Source organism: Linepithema humile, chromosome 1 (genome assembly GCF_040581485.1).
Source record: "Linepithema humile isolate Giens D197 chromosome 1, Lhum_UNIL_v1.0, whole genome shotgun sequence".
Classification (NCBI taxonomy): domain Eukaryota; kingdom Metazoa; phylum Arthropoda; class Insecta; order Hymenoptera; family Formicidae; genus Linepithema; species Linepithema humile.
In genome coordinates, this window is record NC_090128.1 from 9,537,387 (window position 1) to 9,555,778 (window position 18,392).

At 40.2% G+C, this 18,392-nt stretch overlaps 2 protein-coding genes across 11 annotated transcripts in view; one reads left to right on the forward strand and one right to left on the reverse strand.

Annotated features, from left to right (window-relative positions):
* Positions 1–722: 722 nt before the first annotated feature.
* On the reverse strand, positions 723–8,338 carry metro (membrane palmitoylated protein 7-like protein metro). Of its 9 annotated transcripts, none has more exons than XM_012368062.2 (11): positions 7,542–8,338; positions 6,387–6,673; positions 6,004–6,135; positions 5,553–5,579; positions 4,284–4,451; positions 3,848–3,919; positions 3,661–3,785; positions 3,453–3,589; positions 2,557–2,859; positions 2,106–2,449; positions 723–1,917 (listed from the first exon to the last, which is right to left on the reverse strand). In XM_012368062.2, exons 1-11 carry the CDS (start codon positions 7,582–7,584, stop codon positions 1,741–1,743), a joined length of 1,815 nt encoding a protein of 604 aa, XP_012223485.1. In that variant the 5' UTR covers positions 7,585–8,338; the 3' UTR covers positions 723–1,740. The 9 variants fall into 9 exon arrangements, with proteins under 9 accessions (XP_012223485.1, XP_012223486.1, XP_012223489.1 ...); XM_012368063.2 differs by having other exon boundaries at positions 3,465–3,589; positions 7,542–8,337; XM_012368066.2 differs by having other exon boundaries at positions 2,557–2,736; positions 7,542–8,337.
* Positions 8,339–9,318: 980 nt separating this feature from the next.
* Positions 9,319–18,392, forward strand: part of LOC105672861 (protein bric-a-brac 1-like) — a 340,962-nt gene continuing 331,888 nt past the window's right edge. For both annotated transcript variants that reach the window (XM_067359977.1, XM_012368048.2), the window contains exons 1-2: positions 9,319–9,472; positions 10,711–10,763. The gene's annotated coding sequence lies outside the window, so the exon portion shown is untranslated. The remainder of the gene's footprint in view (positions 9,473–10,710; positions 10,764–18,392) is intronic.

An 18,392-nucleotide genomic window follows, 5' to 3' on the forward strand; every position in this document is an offset into this window, starting at 1 on the left:
ATCTTTTTTTATCAACATGCGGATGATACATTATTTAATTCTGAAACGACTGAGAGTTATTTTGAAAAGAGCATCTTTAACGAATCAAAGCGCTTAAAATTTTCTCTTGTTATTAATTATTTCAATTGATACAAAATTTGTATACATGATAAAAATACACGGTTGACGAACAAGCTATCGCAATAATCGATCTGACAGTTCTAGCAGCAGTTAAGCAATCGAACTTGTTAAACGTGAGAAGTAACAAGATACTTAAAGAAGCGCGCTTTCTTTAGGTTCTGTCACGAGACGCAGGGGATTTCGAAAGTCTACGATGCCAACTGTGCCTAGGCCACTTATTTTTACATAAGGCTCCGCTACATGTATTCACGCGATTTTTTTGTCGGATCACCGACCGGGTCAACCTGTCACTCATCTGACACTGACCTTGGAGATAATGAACGCAGAAATTGCTACGCGAAGTTAAAACACGTAAAACACGTCAAGTGTCTATCAACAAACTTGTACGAAGGTCTTTTCTATTTCATAGAGGAAGCTCGAAAGACGTTCTGAGACGTTTTTCCCAGAAAAATACTTCAGTTGGCTCTCATTTATAAATTGTTAAACGGTTAGAAGATGCCGGCGTGCGCAATGACTGAAACAGTCTGTGTATCATTTAGCAATATTAATTATGATTATCTGGGGATAAAAAGGATCGGGTAAACATAATTACGCATTCAAAATTTAATTTAATGCTATATTTCGATAACATACAGAGTTTACATCAAGGATGTATTATGCAACGTTGACTCAATAGTGCGAACAATTTCTCCTTCTCCTTCTCACATTGGCATCCCGTTATTATGGAAAAGAAAATAAAATAGCAATATTATGGTAATGCTGATCAAGTGGAAAATACGGTAAATACAGTGGAGCGACTCTTCCGGTCGCATTTTCTAGGTACAATACTTATTTGGCAACAATTAACAACAATCGAGATCAAAGATCGTCCACGATTCTCCCAGTTTTGAGATAAAGCCTCCGAAGTAACTTCGACACATTTCGCGAGCGTTGATCCCAACATATGCGAGATTCCGGTGATCTCAAAGGTGGAATTTTTTACATGTCGATTTCGTATCGCGACGAGATCATATCACTCTTTCTTTCAATCGTGCAATACGAGACACCACTAGCGAAATTTCTGGCAGTTAAGGGTCACTAAAATAACACAGTGCATTACTAAGATGTCTGATAGTTACCCGGAAAACAAGGACTGTGGGACTTGGACGACTTCGAATCGCTTGGAGCTTAGCTTCGAAATTACTTCAACGTCTTGTACTTAGCTACTTAACTTATTTGGCGACGACGACGTCATCGAGGAAACGAGCGTCGCGTTTCCTCTCGCGAGCGATAAATCGTCACGAGTGAATGATTACAGCGATTGCCAACAATGAACAGTAGCATCCGATAATAGAAAATCTCGTTTAATGCGTCTTTGAAACCGATAAAGACTGTCGCAAACGTTTGACGTGCGAAATCTTTACGGCTGTAAAGACGCGATAATACTAGGTAATAAATTGCAATTCGGTGGGTTGATAGAGACGAGAAGTGCACGCGACTTCTTCGGGAACCGGAAGCGGAAGGAAAGCGTCGTCCAGCGAGAAGAGCGACGAGTAATCGCCCGTCTCCAACAACGAAATTTTCTCTTTTGATTTTTTTTTTTCCGGATACTTGGTCTTTCGAATCACGAAGATCGCCCGTTTACTGCACCCACGAAGCTGGTACCCAAAGCGGCTCAGACTCCACTCGATGAATCGCATTAACTAGCTGTTCGAATGCCATCGGGAGGTCAGCGTTTACTATCACTTCGTCGAAGAGATGAGAGTACAGGAATTCTATTCTTTCTGCGCTGTGCAGAATTTCTCGGAATTCTTCGTCCTAAAATGAAATGAGATTGTTAGTAAAGCAGCAAATACAACATCGTAGAATGTTTCATATTAAAAAAAATAAATGCACATCAGTATTAATATTGTAAAAAGTATTTAAAAGATAAATAAATTAATACAAGTAATAAATCACTTATGAAAAATGATGAATTTCATAGAAATACAAAGTTTGCAGTTTACCGTGAAGCCTCGAGCGTTGCTCTCGTCGAAAGTCGACCGCGCTCTGGCCTCGTTTCTAGTTTCCTTTAGCACTTCGAAGGTCGGTGGTTTCACGTATATGATGTACGGCCTCAATTGTGGTGTTCTCAACATCTTCAAAGCCTGATAGTGAGGATTCAGGAGGCACACGTATCCGGCGTTCACCAGCGAACTGACACTTTCAGAACTGGTGCCGTATAGATTTCCCTTGTACTCGCCGTACTCGATAAACTTTCCAGAACTGATGTCCTCCTCCATTTTTTCCCGCGTCACAAAATGATACTCCTTGCCGTTTATCTCGCCCGATTGCGCCTGTCTAGACGTATCTGATAAAAAAAGTTGCTCCGTTTAGTGAATTCAATTTATTTGGCACTAGTCGTTATTCATAATGAGTTTCTTGGCTTTAAAAAAAAAAAAAAAAAAAAAAACTTACATGGCACGGGAGTCTTGTACTTTTCACTGTCAGTCGCCACAAGTCGCCTCTTCAGCTCGTTCCTGCCAACCCCCGGTGGCCCGATGAGAACCACCGGTCGGTACAGGCCCGGCCTGGGGTAGAGTTTCGCGACCTCTTCGTAGGTCGGTACCTCTTCCCGGTCGAAGTCGTCGTTTTCTGCTGCGTCATACATGATTTTTTTAGTTTTAATTCCCTGCAAGTTGCACTTTGTGGGCGAGGCGTGCAAAGAGGTACTGGGACGGGGGCACAATGCGGGCAAAGGCACTGGAACAGAACACAAGCCTAACCGACGGTTAGGTCGTCAGGCCATCCATCCATTAAAGCAGCGCAGCCGGGATTAGCTTACCGGGTTAGCGGGTAACCACCTCGGACACAAAATCTCTGCCGCGCGCACAATTGAACATCGACGCATCCCTAAAGTACACTTGAGGTGGTCACTAACGAACAGTAATTCATTATGCAATAACGCTACTGTTTACGCCGATATTAGTGTCAAGCTTTCAACAATGCCAGCTTTGAAACAGAACACATTCTCGGAGCACATTGATCTTTCAGACGTCAATCGTGGATTCTCCTTGACTGAAAATATACCTTGAAAAATGTTAATTTATTTTTGCAGAAATATGTGCACAGAGTGTTTGAGTGCGCAAAATTCTGTCAATGTACTTCGAATAGCTATAACTACTTTAGTAACTTCAGTGACTGCGAATTTCGTGCAACATTGATCGATATATGCTGCTAACAATGTGAACACTATGAACATGAGAGACATTAAATGATATTTTATGACTCGATGAGATAAATGATAGCAAAACGAGTTACGATTAATAGCAACACGAGTAAGACAAGCGAATTGTTTAATCAAATGAACAAACCCATTGGCGTACTTATATTGTCTTCATCCGATTTTCCTTTTTGCTCTCTTTCAAGAATAATCCTACGTTCTTGAAGAGCTCTGCTGGGGATCAAGCCTGCTCTCATATTTCGATCCCCTTCTCGTCTGGCTTGCCACCTGCGTTTCAACAAACATTACGATAATTTATCATACATTTAGATCATATTTTTAGCAACAATCCATCTCACCAGTAGGCATCATCTTGGCTGACAATGTGCAGAACATCACCCTTTTCAAAGTCTAACCCGGCTTCTTTGCAAGGAATATAAGGATCCTCAGCGGCTACGTACGTAAAGTGTGCCCTCACACGAACCTAAACGATCATACATATTTATTACGCTTTAGAAAATGTATTACGATTGTATCAGACTTTACCTTGCTCTCTCTGATTCCACTCTTGCTGTCCGCGGGTACTATTTTAAAAGTGATTGTCCCTTCTGAATTTTGCTAAAAAGAATTGAAGATTAATAATATAAATCTGTAGTCTAAGACAATTTGACTCACAGTATTTGACACGTCAAGAGAAAAACATTTATGTAATATATAGGTTTAAACAAGTTTTAAAGCTTTTTAACTATTTTTTGCTAAAATTATATTAATTAATATAATTAATAATTTCAAATAAAGTTCAATAAGAAAATAATAATTTTCTATTGTATTTCTATTAGATTTCTTAAAAATCTTTATTTTATTTTATTTTCTTTAAACTTAAATATTTGGATTCAAACATGTATCATTCTTTATAGCATAATTTCGTTTTCTGTTTGCTTATGCAATTACTTATGACAAAGTAGTAAAATGTTGCTCCTACCAAAATTTGTAGAACAAAACTAGGCGTCTTCCCTTCGACGCAGATGCCATTAACTTCACAGACTTCGTCGCCGACGTGAATGAGACCGGATCTGTCGGCCGCGCCTCCGTGCATTATTCGCGCGATCACGATCTTGCCAGTGACATCGCAGGTTTTTATGGTCGCCCCCTAATGTCAAGGTGTAAACTAGTATTGTCATTGCGTTGCATCTCACGCGCGAACGCGTTCTAGGAAGGAGCGCCTTCTTTTTCTTCTTAAAAAATAAATAAAAATAAAGAGAAGTCTTCGTGGGAAGGCAGATACCCAGATAATGCAATGCTAAGATCGGCGCGCATTCGTTGATTCGATTCGTGTGCTTTTATTATTTATTATCGAGGTGCAATGCAAAAATAGACGAGCGTTGCGCGCCGATACGACTCCAAATAACACAAATGTCCGAAAGGATGTGAGGATATCTAAAAAGCCTGTACTCTTAGACACATTAAAAATCTCTTGAACCTTATTTTGGAGTTTCGTGTTATTTGCACTTCTTTTCTATGCGCTTCTCGAGAAATAGGCATTTAAAACTATGTATTTGTGAAAGAAACATTTCGCAGATCGAATCGCATCTCGAGAAACGTTATGTACCGTGAAACATAGTTTCTTATGACATTACTTTATTACGATTGCTCGAAGCAAAATCAATATTGTTCTTATATGTTTTGTAATTAATATATTCCTAAATTTAATTAACATAAAAATGGAATATTTAAAATTCGAGCATGCTTGCCAGAAGGTAACTTGATTTCACGGTACTTAAAATATCGTCATGCAGGACAATAACAAAGATCAACAAACACAAAGATAATTAGAGTATAATAAGAAATTTATTTACAGGTAAAAACATAAGAACACAACTCAACAGAACAGAACACAAACGCAGCATAAGCAAACAACAAAATTGTGCAAAAGAAAACATCACAACGCTTTATTTACAGCTTGACGTATCCTGTGATAACGGGATTACCGGTGATTAGAGATCAACGCTGAAGCAAAAATTGAAACCGGTATAATCTTGATTAGTTAAGATTTGAATGTTATAATTTATATTGTTATACTTTTCTTTAGAAATTACAACAGAAATTGCGCTCAACAAAATTCCACCGGTTTCAATCTCGGCGTTAAAATGAGGCAAAACAAAAAGAAATGTGACTAAGGCAGCTTCCGATGTAAAATTAGGTGCTTATCACAGGTATTCAGCGCATGTTTTATGGCATTCAGGCGACTTACCACGATCGGTTCAACGCCGGTTTCGCCCTTCGAAGCAAGTTTGACGATGAAAGAAACACGTGATTACTTGGTTACTCTGTTTCGCACTTCGTACTCAGTGAGGCTACTTTCGAAGGACGGTAATGGTCTCAAAATCGCAAACTACGCAGGTACGTGACTCGCCTATGTCGATACTGGGGAGCGTTTTTCGCGTTTCATGCAAGCCAACGCGAATGTACAACCAAATGCGCGAAAAAAAACGAATTTTTTACATTCTGGCAAAAATTTCTCCCACAACTCTTTTCTCACGTTTTCTTCAAACGCAAACGCATACATTTGGATACTACCGCTCGATGATTAGGCCTTCTCTCCCTCTTTCGCTCTTTCTCATACTTTCGGATTAATCGAGTGAAAGACGGTCAGAAAGACACCGTTATTGCAATATGCCGATTCAACGATCGATTTGACGTACCAGGGGCTCGTTCGACTTCACCAACTGAACGATCTTCACCGTCTCCTCGTCTTCGTCCACCTCCAACGGGATGTCCGGTAGCCTCGGATAATAGTCCTTTTGTGCCACTGCGTCGTGGGCGCAAAGGAGACCCTTTAATAATAAGAAGTTCCATTAGAATTATTCTATCAAAATTAGTACTTTCAAAATATTAGTTTTTTTTATTATTTGTTAAATAATTTTAATTTAGGGCAAACATTTAACGCAATCAACAGCTGCTAGAAATGTGGAGTATAAAAACATGCGAAAAATAAAGATAAAGACTTATTGCCGTAGCAAAATTATATGTATAATAAATTAATGATAAATGAGACTTGATGTGTAAATATATTGTGCTTCATTACCTGGATATGCGGTTTCTGCAGCAAGTGAAAGAGTTCTTTGCACTCAGCGGAGATGTGCGTTTTGGTTGACAACAGATCGAGTACCTCAATGTCAATGTCCATCGAGTTTGAGAGTATGGGAGAGAATTTGTCATCTTTGACATTATTCAAAATCTTGTTGTGAACGTTCACCAGAGCATTCAGTTCCTTTGACTGTAGCAATTCACTCAGAAAACCAAATTCCTCCTCGGTACAGCTGGGTATTTCCGACTTATTCTCCTGCAGTGTGTTGAGTAGCTTGGATAATGCTGGAATAATTAATAATAAATAAATAAGACACATCGGACAATATAGCAAAAATGTAAATTTATTATTTTGAAGTTAGGACCAATCTCGAAATAAAATATTTTATGAAATAAAAGAATTTTGTTTTTATATTTATTTTAATTTTTTATTTAATCTATTAAATTTTTTCTCTCACTTTCATAATCTATTATAACATTTATTATTAGTAAATTTATGCTATTTTTATCCTCATATTTAAATATAATATACGAATACAAAAAATAAAAGCGGCAATGAACTAATATATTCCCATAATTATTTTAATTTGACAATGGTTTCTTGTCGTATTTATAAGTCGATCAATAAATTAACTCATAAATACGAAGCAGTCGACCGAGACGTCTTTTCTATTCATCAAATTGGAGCAGTCGTAGCTAGAATATCCGCTATCGTGACGCATTCGCTTAGCCATGACTCTATTACAGAGACCCCGTTATTACTCTCGATCGCGTTTATTTACTCCTCAGCTTACCCGCTCTATATTTAAAACGTGCAACACTCTCACGCTTAGCGCACGTTTTATTAATACATGTCTTTGAAAGGTATTGAAATTTACTCATATCGGATTATATTCTCTCTCTGCAATTTGCTCCAATAAGTCTCCTTCTTTACTTTTATCTATGACACAGCGGAAATCGCATCAACATATTGCCGCATTAATTAACTTTAACGAAGTCACTCTCGTCGTTCAAATATCATCACCCCTATTTCGAAGCGCTGCCTAATCGGTGCCAAGCGAGGACACGTGAAGCCTTTCGATGCCGCTCTTAATCATCTCGATCTGCCCGAAAGCAGCCCATGTTTCTACTTTTGCAATCCGCTCGCACTTACCGGGATCCCAGTTAACGTTTTCCATGACGACTGCCGCTGTCATAATTCGCACTCGGGTCGGGTGTCCCACCCGCACCGCGGCGGAGGCGAAGAGGTAGGCGTCGCGACGCTCAACGTCCGCTCGGGCGACGTGTATCAGAGTCGGCGGTAGCGGGATTCGGGTCGGTGTATTTCTGTCGGGGTCGCGCGCTCCGGCGCCGTTGCGTCGACGGCTCTCCCGGCGACGATGCTACTGCTGATCCGTTGTTTCCTCTCGGCGTGTCGCGTTCGCGCCTGGAGTGTCGTTATCATAGCGAGAATAATCCGTTACGTAAGCAGCCTGTCACTCGACACGGGGTAGGATGACCGCCACCGGATTGGCCTGCCGTCCCTGCCCTGTGCGACTCCTCGGCATGACTCGCTGTTTCACCGCGTGTTGCTTCAAATCCGACGCACTTTCCGAAAACGCGTCCACGCACTCGTGAGAAGGAAACTTCCCTTGTGAACGATACACTCGGCACTAGTGCATCCTCGATAAAATTCGCTCGTCCCTCGCGTGCTCAGATGCGGCTTGGTGCCATGTTGAAAGCCGCCGCAATGCACCGCGCACCCTTCTTCGGTCTCTGCCCGACTCACCCGACAATATCGTCTCTCTCTTTCTTTCTTTGGACACGTATAAGCCACTGAAAGAGATGGATAGCACGTCGAAACTCGACCCTACCCTACCTCCGTGCTCATGCAGGGACGGCGTTGGTTGAAAACTATATGATTATTTCGGAACATTTTTCTAAAATGACTAATTCAGGCTAATAAAAATGCATGTATTTTAATGAGTTTCATGTATTGTAAAATTTTTATAACAATAGAAACTATTACAATGTATGTAATTATTTTAAAGTACGTGTAGGATGGTTATAAAAAATTAATTTTTATTAATTCAAAAATAAAAAAATAACAGAGCAATAAAAGTTAAACATGGTAAACATAAAGTTCGCATATGCTTCAATTTATTTTTTATTGAAAATTTCTAGAGCCTTATCCTTCTTTGCTTTTATTTAAAAATTTTTAATTGTGTTTGATTAATTGATTATTTAGATTTTTGTTTGATTAGCAATAATATGATTAAAATAGGATATTTTATATGCACAAGCACTAGCAAAGAATAAAAATTTTAGAAGTTACGCAGTAGAAAAAATTAAAAACATTTTGTGAATATAAATTGCTCAAGTAATATGTAAGGCATATTTTAATAATTTCAGTAAATTTTCATAAAAATATACACATTCAAAGTTAATTATATATTGCAAAACGCACTACTTTGTAAATAACCCGCTCAAATGCAAAATTGTATTCTGGAAAGAAACTGGTGGCTCCATCTATTAGAAGTCGAATCAGTGAACGTAGTACAGTTGGTCGATAATAAAGAATTTGCACATTATAAAATACATTACAGAATAGATTGTTACGTATTTAATTTCATCATTATTTGATCATCTACTTTTGATTATAATATTATTTAACAAAGATTAGAGCTTTATATTGAAAAAAAATTACCTTTACAATGCAATTTTTTATGTACATTATATTTTTTGTGCTCTACAACGTCTGATTAATAAAATTTAAAATATTTATATTTTATTGACGAATTTTGCACTATGTCGTGCTAAAAATCGCATAATGCGACTTTTGCATTTGTGCTTCAAAAGAAAGAGGAGAGTCGAACTTTTTATCTGCTGAATCTTCTCGGCGTCGCGGCGGCGGCGGTGATGATGCTTCATTCAGCTGCGCTGCGGCGCCACTATAGCAGTGTATACATGCAGTTGTCTATATGCAAAATGTCTCGCCGCGCGTTCCTCCGCGTTTTTCAGTGATTTTTGTGCAGTTTCCGCGTGGTGAATCGTCCCGCGCCGTTTCTCACGACTCGCCCATCTGTGCTGATCTTTCGAGTTTTGGTAAGCCCGCCGGTTTCACTTTACTTTTCGCGTGCGATAGCCGTGCAAGTTTGACATGGCGTGTGTTTGACACACACGCGCGTGTTCGCACTCGCGCCGTCCAATTTTCGCAAAAGTCGCGCGCGCGCGACGTCCATCTCCCGACGCATGCGGCGTCGCGACGGCGGATCAGGACGGGCGCCGGCGCTGGAAAAGTCGTGCGATCCGCCGATGCAGCATGTCGGTCGCGACCAAGAGATCCACAAGTGGTTGCGTCGCGATGCGCATGTATATGTATGTATGTATGTGTGTGTGAGCGAGCAAATGAATGCGTGTTTGTGCGCACGGCGACGACGAAACGTCATGCCGCGCCGCCGCGACGCAAACCGCGCCGCGACGCGACGGTCCCGAGAGGATCGGTCGCCAGTTCGGAGCAGGGCCGCATTTAGAACATTTTCAAAAGCCGGATTGAGATAGAGAGAGAAAATAAGTTGCGTAAAAGAAATCGGACACCGGTTTTTATCGTTTTGAACTTGAAAACATCCTGGCAATGATCATTTTTTCTCGCAACTGTTTCAGCTCAAAAATCAACACAGATATTGTTTGTCTTAATCTAGATCAGAAAGAAACAAGGCCAATATATCACAACAATATAATTCATTGGATACCTATAGGTAATAGCTCAATATGCTTACTTTATGATTTATTATTTCAAATCAATGATTGAGTGAATTAGAGAGAGAAATATATATAGCACGTTATTCTTTTATCATAAAGTATCGTACTCCTTTTTTATATCAAATAACTACATAATCTATTTTTTTGAAATTTAATATAAAATTGTTTCACTTGTTTTATATGATAAAAATCTTGGTTTTTGTTTTGAAACGAATACAAAATACTGACACAAATACAAAATAAAGGTTTCCTTTTTTACGGACAATTTATATGAACGGTTTAATACATGTATTAATTTTTTTATTTGCGGTTAAGTTATAGTCGAGTACTACATTTTCGAAATCTATTATCTTTCTTCATATTCAAGAAAATTAAAAAGCTTTTAGAAATATGCTAATTTAGCGTTCCACAGCGAAAATACAATTTAATACAGGGATTACTTTTTTTACAGCGATGTTAAAATATGATATGTAAAATTTGTAAATAAACTATGTAATTATGAAGGCGTTGTTGATTACTCATTCGAAACATCCTGTGAATTTCCTTGCATTTTTATTTACAAAGATCTTTTTGTGTTACAGAAACATTCCTGCACATTTTTGCATCTTCTACTTCTTTTTCATTCATCGTTTTGGTAAGCCCAATATTTAATTTATTTTTTCTTTAATATTATCTATATTATTCTTTAATTTAGTTAACATAGTTTTCTATTTATTAGTTTTAATTATTGTACATCTCGTGCCTATTCCTAGTTTTACATGCATTTTGTACGTTTGGAAATGACATCATTTTTTATTTCGATAATTATCAATATGTATAATATTGGCAAATCAACCATACTACAATCTCCGTTACCGTGCAGCATTGGAATCAGAAATGCAGGTTGCGTTGCAACTGAAAGATGTCGCCATCAGCTCCATCCTAGCACGTGCAGCACGTGGATTTAAAATCAGGAGTATATTTGTTGAAGTTGGTTATAAGAAACTTATAATCAACTAAATCTTTGGGCAACACAATTTTTTATTAGAATTTTATTTAATTTTATCATTTATTATTTACTATTTCCGTGTCTTAAAATTACATTATATTATTGCAAGAAATTTAGATAAATTGACATAATTGTTAAGTTTGCGAAATAGAGATGAAGTATGCTTTAAAAAACATAATAGCGGAAATTGTTCCATTTTTGTACCAAGAATAATATTAAATTTGTAAAACGTGTTATGACAGCGACTAAACGATGCTGGCAATGCCGAAAGAACGATGACATTTTCAAACGTGCAGCAAATCAAATTTATACGCAAAACACGATTCATTGTTAAAAATGCGCCGGCCGTTTCCGGCGTTGCTATAGAAAATATCGCGATATTAAAATCCAAACAAAAATATCGACGTTCGTCGACCGCACGAAACGGAGTTCACACTCGTATATCGCGAATAAAGGGTGCATTCTGCCCGACCCTTGGCGGAGGAAGGATGGAAGGTGAAAAAATAAAAACTCGCGGACTGCCGTGTGAAAAATTAAATCGCATTTACACGGTGTCGCGTTATTTCATCGCGGACGAGCGACGAGTATCGAGACCTGGGCAAACATTTTTGGCGCCCTTTCAGACGAATTAGCGGAAACAGCCGCGACATTTCCCGCGCCCGTCGTCGGAAATATTTCACGGAAATTTTTCCAACGCGGAAGACGGTCCAGCCAACCGTCGAACATTTCGTTCACGAGATACAATATGGCCAAGGGGGGCAATGAGGGGTCGGAGGCGGACACGCGGGGGTTGGGCACGTGTCAGGCGAGTGTTTTACTAGCCTTAATTTCGTGTGCTTTCGTAGCCAATATGTCGGAGCAGTAAATTCCAAACTTTCCGCTGGGTTTCGCGTTTCGGCGTTGCGCGTTTTTGCGATCGCGGTTTTAACGACCTTCTCCCCTCCCCCTCCTTGTCCGTACAACCCTGCCGCGTCCCGCACCATCCCTTTTCGACTAACGGTGGTCCGAGGAAAAGCTGCCGGATATTAATTTTGTAAATAACGAACTTCCGGCGTCGACGAGAAACTTTACACCCCCGTCCGGCGTTTCGTCCTTCTCAGCTCCTCCTCTCTCTTTTTCTCTCTCTCTCTCTCTCTCCTTTAGCGGGGCACGTCGTATCGTTACAATTACGAGAACGTATCTCGCGGCGAGCCTCGACGAAATTTTTCCTCAGCGAAACGAAGCGAGGCGGCACTTGCAAAACAATTACGATTCGTCGCTATTTCCTTCTACCATTGTGCGGCCGGGGCCCCGTGAAAGGAGGGCCGAACTTTGAAATTCATTGCGCCATTGTACGCGACCGCTCTTATTTCGGGGGCGAGGAGAGAAACGGGGGCGCGTACGACGCACTAAAAATGAATAAGACAGGACGATTAAATATTCGCCGAGCGGCGGTACAAAAATTCACGTCGGCCGAAAGAGAGGGAGAGAGAGAGAGAGAGAGAACCATACAGACGCAGCGAGAATACACACACACAGATGAGTGCCGGGGTGAAAGAAGAGAAAGAGCGCGAAAAAGGGGGGAGGGGGCGGGAGAGGAAGAAAAGAAGAGAGAGAGAAAGAGTGCGCGCGAGAGAGCTATGAATCGATTGAACCAACATAAACGGTGGAGGACTAATAAAAAAAAAACAGTAATTTACTTACTAAAACATAAAGCCACGTCCGTGGCCGGCGAAGGAAGGCAAACACATTAAACATTTAGAGGGCATAATAACCCGCGGCATACGTAATACGGCTGGCGCCCTTTTCACCGATGGCCATGAATAATGTACACATGCCAAGGTATGACGTAGGCTCGCGCGCTAGACTTGTGTGTATTTCACGGCGGGGTAGATCGACCGACCGGGCTATTTCCAATAACCGGCAACGCGCCGACAAACGCTATCGCGCTATCGGGCCGTTGGGCGAGCGTAAGACCAGCGCGAGAAGGCGAGCCAGCGGGGTGAGACGGCATCGTCGTCCCCCTTTGTGCCCGCTTCCGTCGATTGTCGCCGATGCTCGTCGTTGCTCGTGCCACTCTCTGGCCTATCTGTTTTACGCGAGTTAGCCTCCGTAATAGGGTTATCAGAAAGCACTGAATAGGGTGTCACAGGGAGCGAGAAATGTGTTCTAAATTAAAAACTTGTCTCCGTCTTACTTCCGCTCGAATTCTCGAATTCGCTCCTTTCCGCTGATCATTAAGAAGCATCTAAAAATAGCATGAGATCAACGACAGGGATAATTTGTACTTTAAATTTATATAAGTAATGTAAATTTCTCTTTGGTTTGATATGATATATTTTTTTTTATTTTGTGCCAAATAATATCATTCTTTCTCACATGTCAGAAAATCTTTGCATTATGCAAAATTAATTTTTTTATGGAATTTCTAATAGACAAAGAATAATGTACTTAATTTGAAATTGTCTTGAGATTATTCGCTATTATGCAATTTGAAACAATCGATTAACATCGAGCTTGCGATGCATATCGCCGACTAGATAGACGATTAGTGGCGAACGCTTTATCGCGAGTTACTAGCACGGATCGCCGGAGGGGTCATAGCGATTTGTATATCGTATCGATGCAGTGTGCATGCGCGTGACAATAGCGCGAGAGCAGAAGTAATGAAGTTCGCATTCCAAGTTATCTGGAGCATAGAATGACAAAACAATAAATCGCTTATCGCGCGATGGCGGTGCTCGCGTGCCGCCTACTTCTTCGTCGCGTAATGTAAAGCGACTCGCCGCGTAATTCGCATAGACGCAACACACTGCGATAAGAGTCTCGCTGCCATTCAAACCTTACAAGTATAAATCTCCCGACACATGCAATCTGCGAAATTAAATTTTACGCCGTTGTCCAAATCTTCATTCTTCCTACAAATTGATGACAGTGAAAATCTAGAAAAAGTTCCATTAAAAGCTGAAAGAATTTCTATTTAAAATAAATTTATTTTATAACGGGATAGGGTTAGCAAACAGCTAACAATTAAATAAACATTTTCATCTGCTGGCTTGAAAAATTGCTTCACTATCGTTTATATTCACTGGAAAGAAGGCACTTTGTTACTTGTGCGATGTAGCGGTTATATAGCGACCATTGTGGCGGACAGGGTTAATGCCGCAGTCTCGGCTAAAATGCGTGAAGACGAAAGAAAGGGTAGATTTGCTGTAATGCCGTCATGTTGGGTCCCTCGCGTTATTCATCAGCGTCCAGTCGCATTATTCATCAGTCGTTCATCTTATCCATCTGGCCAGTTTTTGCCAATTATAACAATTTTTACTCTTGCAACTGCCACTCCACATATGGAAAGATAATTATAAAATGATGTCTCTTTATGTCGCTCGGAAACGATGTTATATATAAATAATACAATGCTACATCTATTAGAAAAAGTGCCGATGATAGATCACAAAATTATAGTCGATTCATGGACGATTTAATTAGACGCGACGATTTTCTTATTCACGTAAAAGCATGGACGAACTGACGTGTCACGCTGAAATATATATAATAGTCATATCTATTAGGCAATTCTGATGAAAGCAAAGTTTCCAAAATTATAGTCGATCGATGGATTTAAGGGTTAATTTCATTAGAAGCGATGATTTTCTTATTCTCGTAAGAGCGCGAAGAAATTCACGTGTCACGATAAAATGTATATAATAATCATATCTATCAGAAAACTAACAAAAGTGGAGTTTCCAAAATTATAATCGGCTGACAAACGATTTAATTAGGAACGATGATTTTTTTATTCGTGAAAATATAAGGGAATCAACTTCACGTATGACGTTAAATATATACAGGGTGTCTCTACGCTTTTATGAATTGAGAATTGATCTTTTCTCAGGGAAAAATTAATCGTGGCAACGCGAAGAGCTTGAGACACCTTGTATAAATTAGAGGATTCTAATAGGAATGAAATTTTGAAAACCATTGTCGGCTGACTGATGACTTAATTGTAGAGTTGATAAATCATTATATTCTTGCCGGTGAAAAACGCGATCGAATTTACCTTGCTCGTATAAAACATTGAAAAGCTTTAATATTTCTGCGGAATTAAGAGTATTTATTTCCACGGACGGCGTGACTCATTGCTCGCACGAAGAGAAACGCGGGAAAACAGCTCGTGATGTTTCCGGCAGCGGACAATACGAGCGGAATTCTTGAGACATTCAACAAATGCGGGGAGGGCCGTCGCGTATTATTCAAAATCATTGTGAGTACCGGCACTGTTGATAAAATATACCGCGGCGCGACTCGTGGAAACAGGCCGCGATAAGGATAACTAAGGAAACGAATAGAGGCTCGCGCGAGGCCGATAAGAACCGTGCGATTTAATCCGGAACGAGTTTACCGTTCGTGAAATGAAATGAAAAAAAAAGAAAGGAGGAAAAAAGCGAAGAAAAGAAAAGGAACGAAATGCGGTCGCACGTAAATGAATTGCAAATGGCAGTGAATACTCGTTTGTACTCATTGTAATAATTTGCATCGAACGGCGTCATGTTTACATCGATTTGCGTATCTCGGAAGTGGCCGTATCATTGTACGTGCATACCATCGAAGGAATTCCCATTAGGAGAATAATCAGGCAGTTCGGAGGAGGGAAACACTCGCGTACACTTTCGACGAAAAATTGATTGTAAATTTGTAGCAAAAATTTGCGATCAAAAGAGTTTGTTGGCTAAAATCAAGATCGATGGTTCTGATTTACTCGATGTAGCAACTAAAGCTATAAAATTCACAGCAATCTCGTCCGCGAAAAAAACTTTGGAGGAAATCGCTGAAATTTCTCTCGAATGCAATAGTTTACATCGTCATTATTCGACCGCTAATTGTATTTTCCGGATAATCCGGATTTGCACTGATTGACGTTAGAGTAGGTGGAGTATAAATTTACCGAAAAAGCCAGGGAATATCATCGCCGGTCGCGCGATCATTTTGACACGCTTGCTCATATATACAGTTTGCCCCGTGGTGTCGTTGCCGAAAACGTCGCGCCCTGGGCGCCGGATTCGTTGGTTGACGAAGGGGCACCCGGACAACAAACTCGGATCCAGTTCGAAAAGCGGGGCGGAACGCGAACGAGCGCGGTGCCCGATAAATCGTCGTCCTCGTTCTAGGGGGGAGGGAGGGGGAGGAGGAGAAGAGTAGCGGGTGCACGAGGGGGTCGGCGGATATCGCCATAAAGGCCAGCTCAAAAGTCAATCAAGCGGGCCGAATTACGTCGAAAAGCGCGGCGGGGCGCGAGAGCGTGGGCGCCCGCGCGCTCGCGAGCACCGATATACAACAAAATGAAAGCTATCAGAGGTGACAATCCGCGGACGACAAATCAGCGTGTATATTTAATGCCCGTGGTGCCACCCCCGCCCCCGGAAAAGCCCCCGACGCCCGACGTGGAACAGTTTTCCCTCTCTTTCTCTCCCGCCTTCCCTCCTTCTCTCTCTGCATTCCCCCCTCTCTTTCTATCCAGCTATCTATCTATTTATCTCCCTCTTGGTTTCTCACGTCCTCTCTCCCTCTCTTTTCCTTTCGTTTCCCGCTGTTCATCGCGCCTCTTCTCTCTCTCTCTCTCTCCCTCCCCCCCCTCTCTCTCTCTCTCTCTCTCTCTCTCGCCAACCCGCCACCCCTTTTGCCACCCCTCTGCTCTCGCGTCATCACGTTGTTGCTCTCGGATATGTCACTATGCTACCGACATAACCAACCCGCTCTCTTCTCTCTTCGCTCCTCTTCCCGCGTTCCCTCCCGCCGCCTCTCCTCACCGCGTGTTATTTGCAACGTGTCGTACGCTCGCGCACCCCCGCGATCTAGCGCAATCAGTGCTATTATATTAATATTTATGCCAACCCCTCCTCTCTACTGTCGCCTCGTCGCTCCTCTTCTTTCCTCTTGCATCTCCTCTCGCTCGTGCCGTCAGCGATGCCTCGTGCGGAAAAGCTAATCGAAAACAAATCCACCGAATAGCCATCGACTGCTCGACATTTCCGCTTGTTGATTCTCATCGATCGAAAGACATATTCATAGATCTGAAGAATAAATCGAGGTTAATGACGATGTATTTTCTTTTTATGGGCAGTTGTGATCGCCCAATACATTCAATTCACTAAAATAGATATATACATTTATGTTCTTCTCTCTTCAAATTTAAGAAGACGACAAATTACACGCGTTGAGTAGTATTTTATATTAATAATTTAGGCTTCAGGATTGTGATTAAATAATGAGGAAAATAAATAATTTTATTTTGAAAAAATATTTAAGTTAAAATTTGAATTAAATCAAATATTTAATAACGATTCATTTGTTGTCTTCTTAAATTTGAAACTCGCTGCAAGAAAAAAAATCGGCTGCAAGTTCGACGAATCTATTATTAAAGGGGCAGACAGCAAACCTGGGACACTCCGTATAATTGCCGCAATCTATCAGGAAAGCAACCTGGTAATTTTAAGTAATGTCGCAAGCTAATACGAGTGTTTTGTGGTACACGAGCGTTTCTTACGTCATATGGCAAAACGCTATAATTTCAATAAATTTCAATAATTTTAATTAGCATTCTTGAATAATTGTTATTATCTGTATGTTACTATTATATGGCCATTCTTATTCCGTGGCGCACATTCATATTGTAATATTATACCGCTATTGCAGAATTATAATTGCAATAATATCGTATATCTATAATGTCATAAACGCGTTCTCCTTCCCTCGTTCACATACATGTAAAAGTATTACCTCGGAAATAAAATTTAGCAACAAAGCATTTTTTAATCATTATATTACACATATAAGATGGTTTTTATCGAGAATTCAAGCGTTCTTAAATAGTGAAAAAAGATCATTAACTATTATTTTCCTGGAAAGTTATTAACGATATACAACTCTTAGTACTCAGTAAATATATTAGAACATAAATATATATCTAATGATTAGTTTAGTGAATTGAATGATTAGTGTATGTAGATATTGTAGACATATAAAGTATTACGTTTAAATGTGATGACAATATGTAAATTATGTTAGAAATGATTATCAGAATAGCTTGTCGATAATCGTAGATTGTGAAATTACATTACACAGGCGAGTAATCTTGCGGGGAAATCAGAACGATTTGCGGGAGATCAAAGATCAAGTGAATTGTCTTTCGGAAAAGATAATTTCACATGAGCGATTGAAAGAAATGTAGGGAGCTAGTGTTTACTGACAGTATTTTTTTATAATATATTCATTAGTCTTGCTGAGAGACGGCCCATT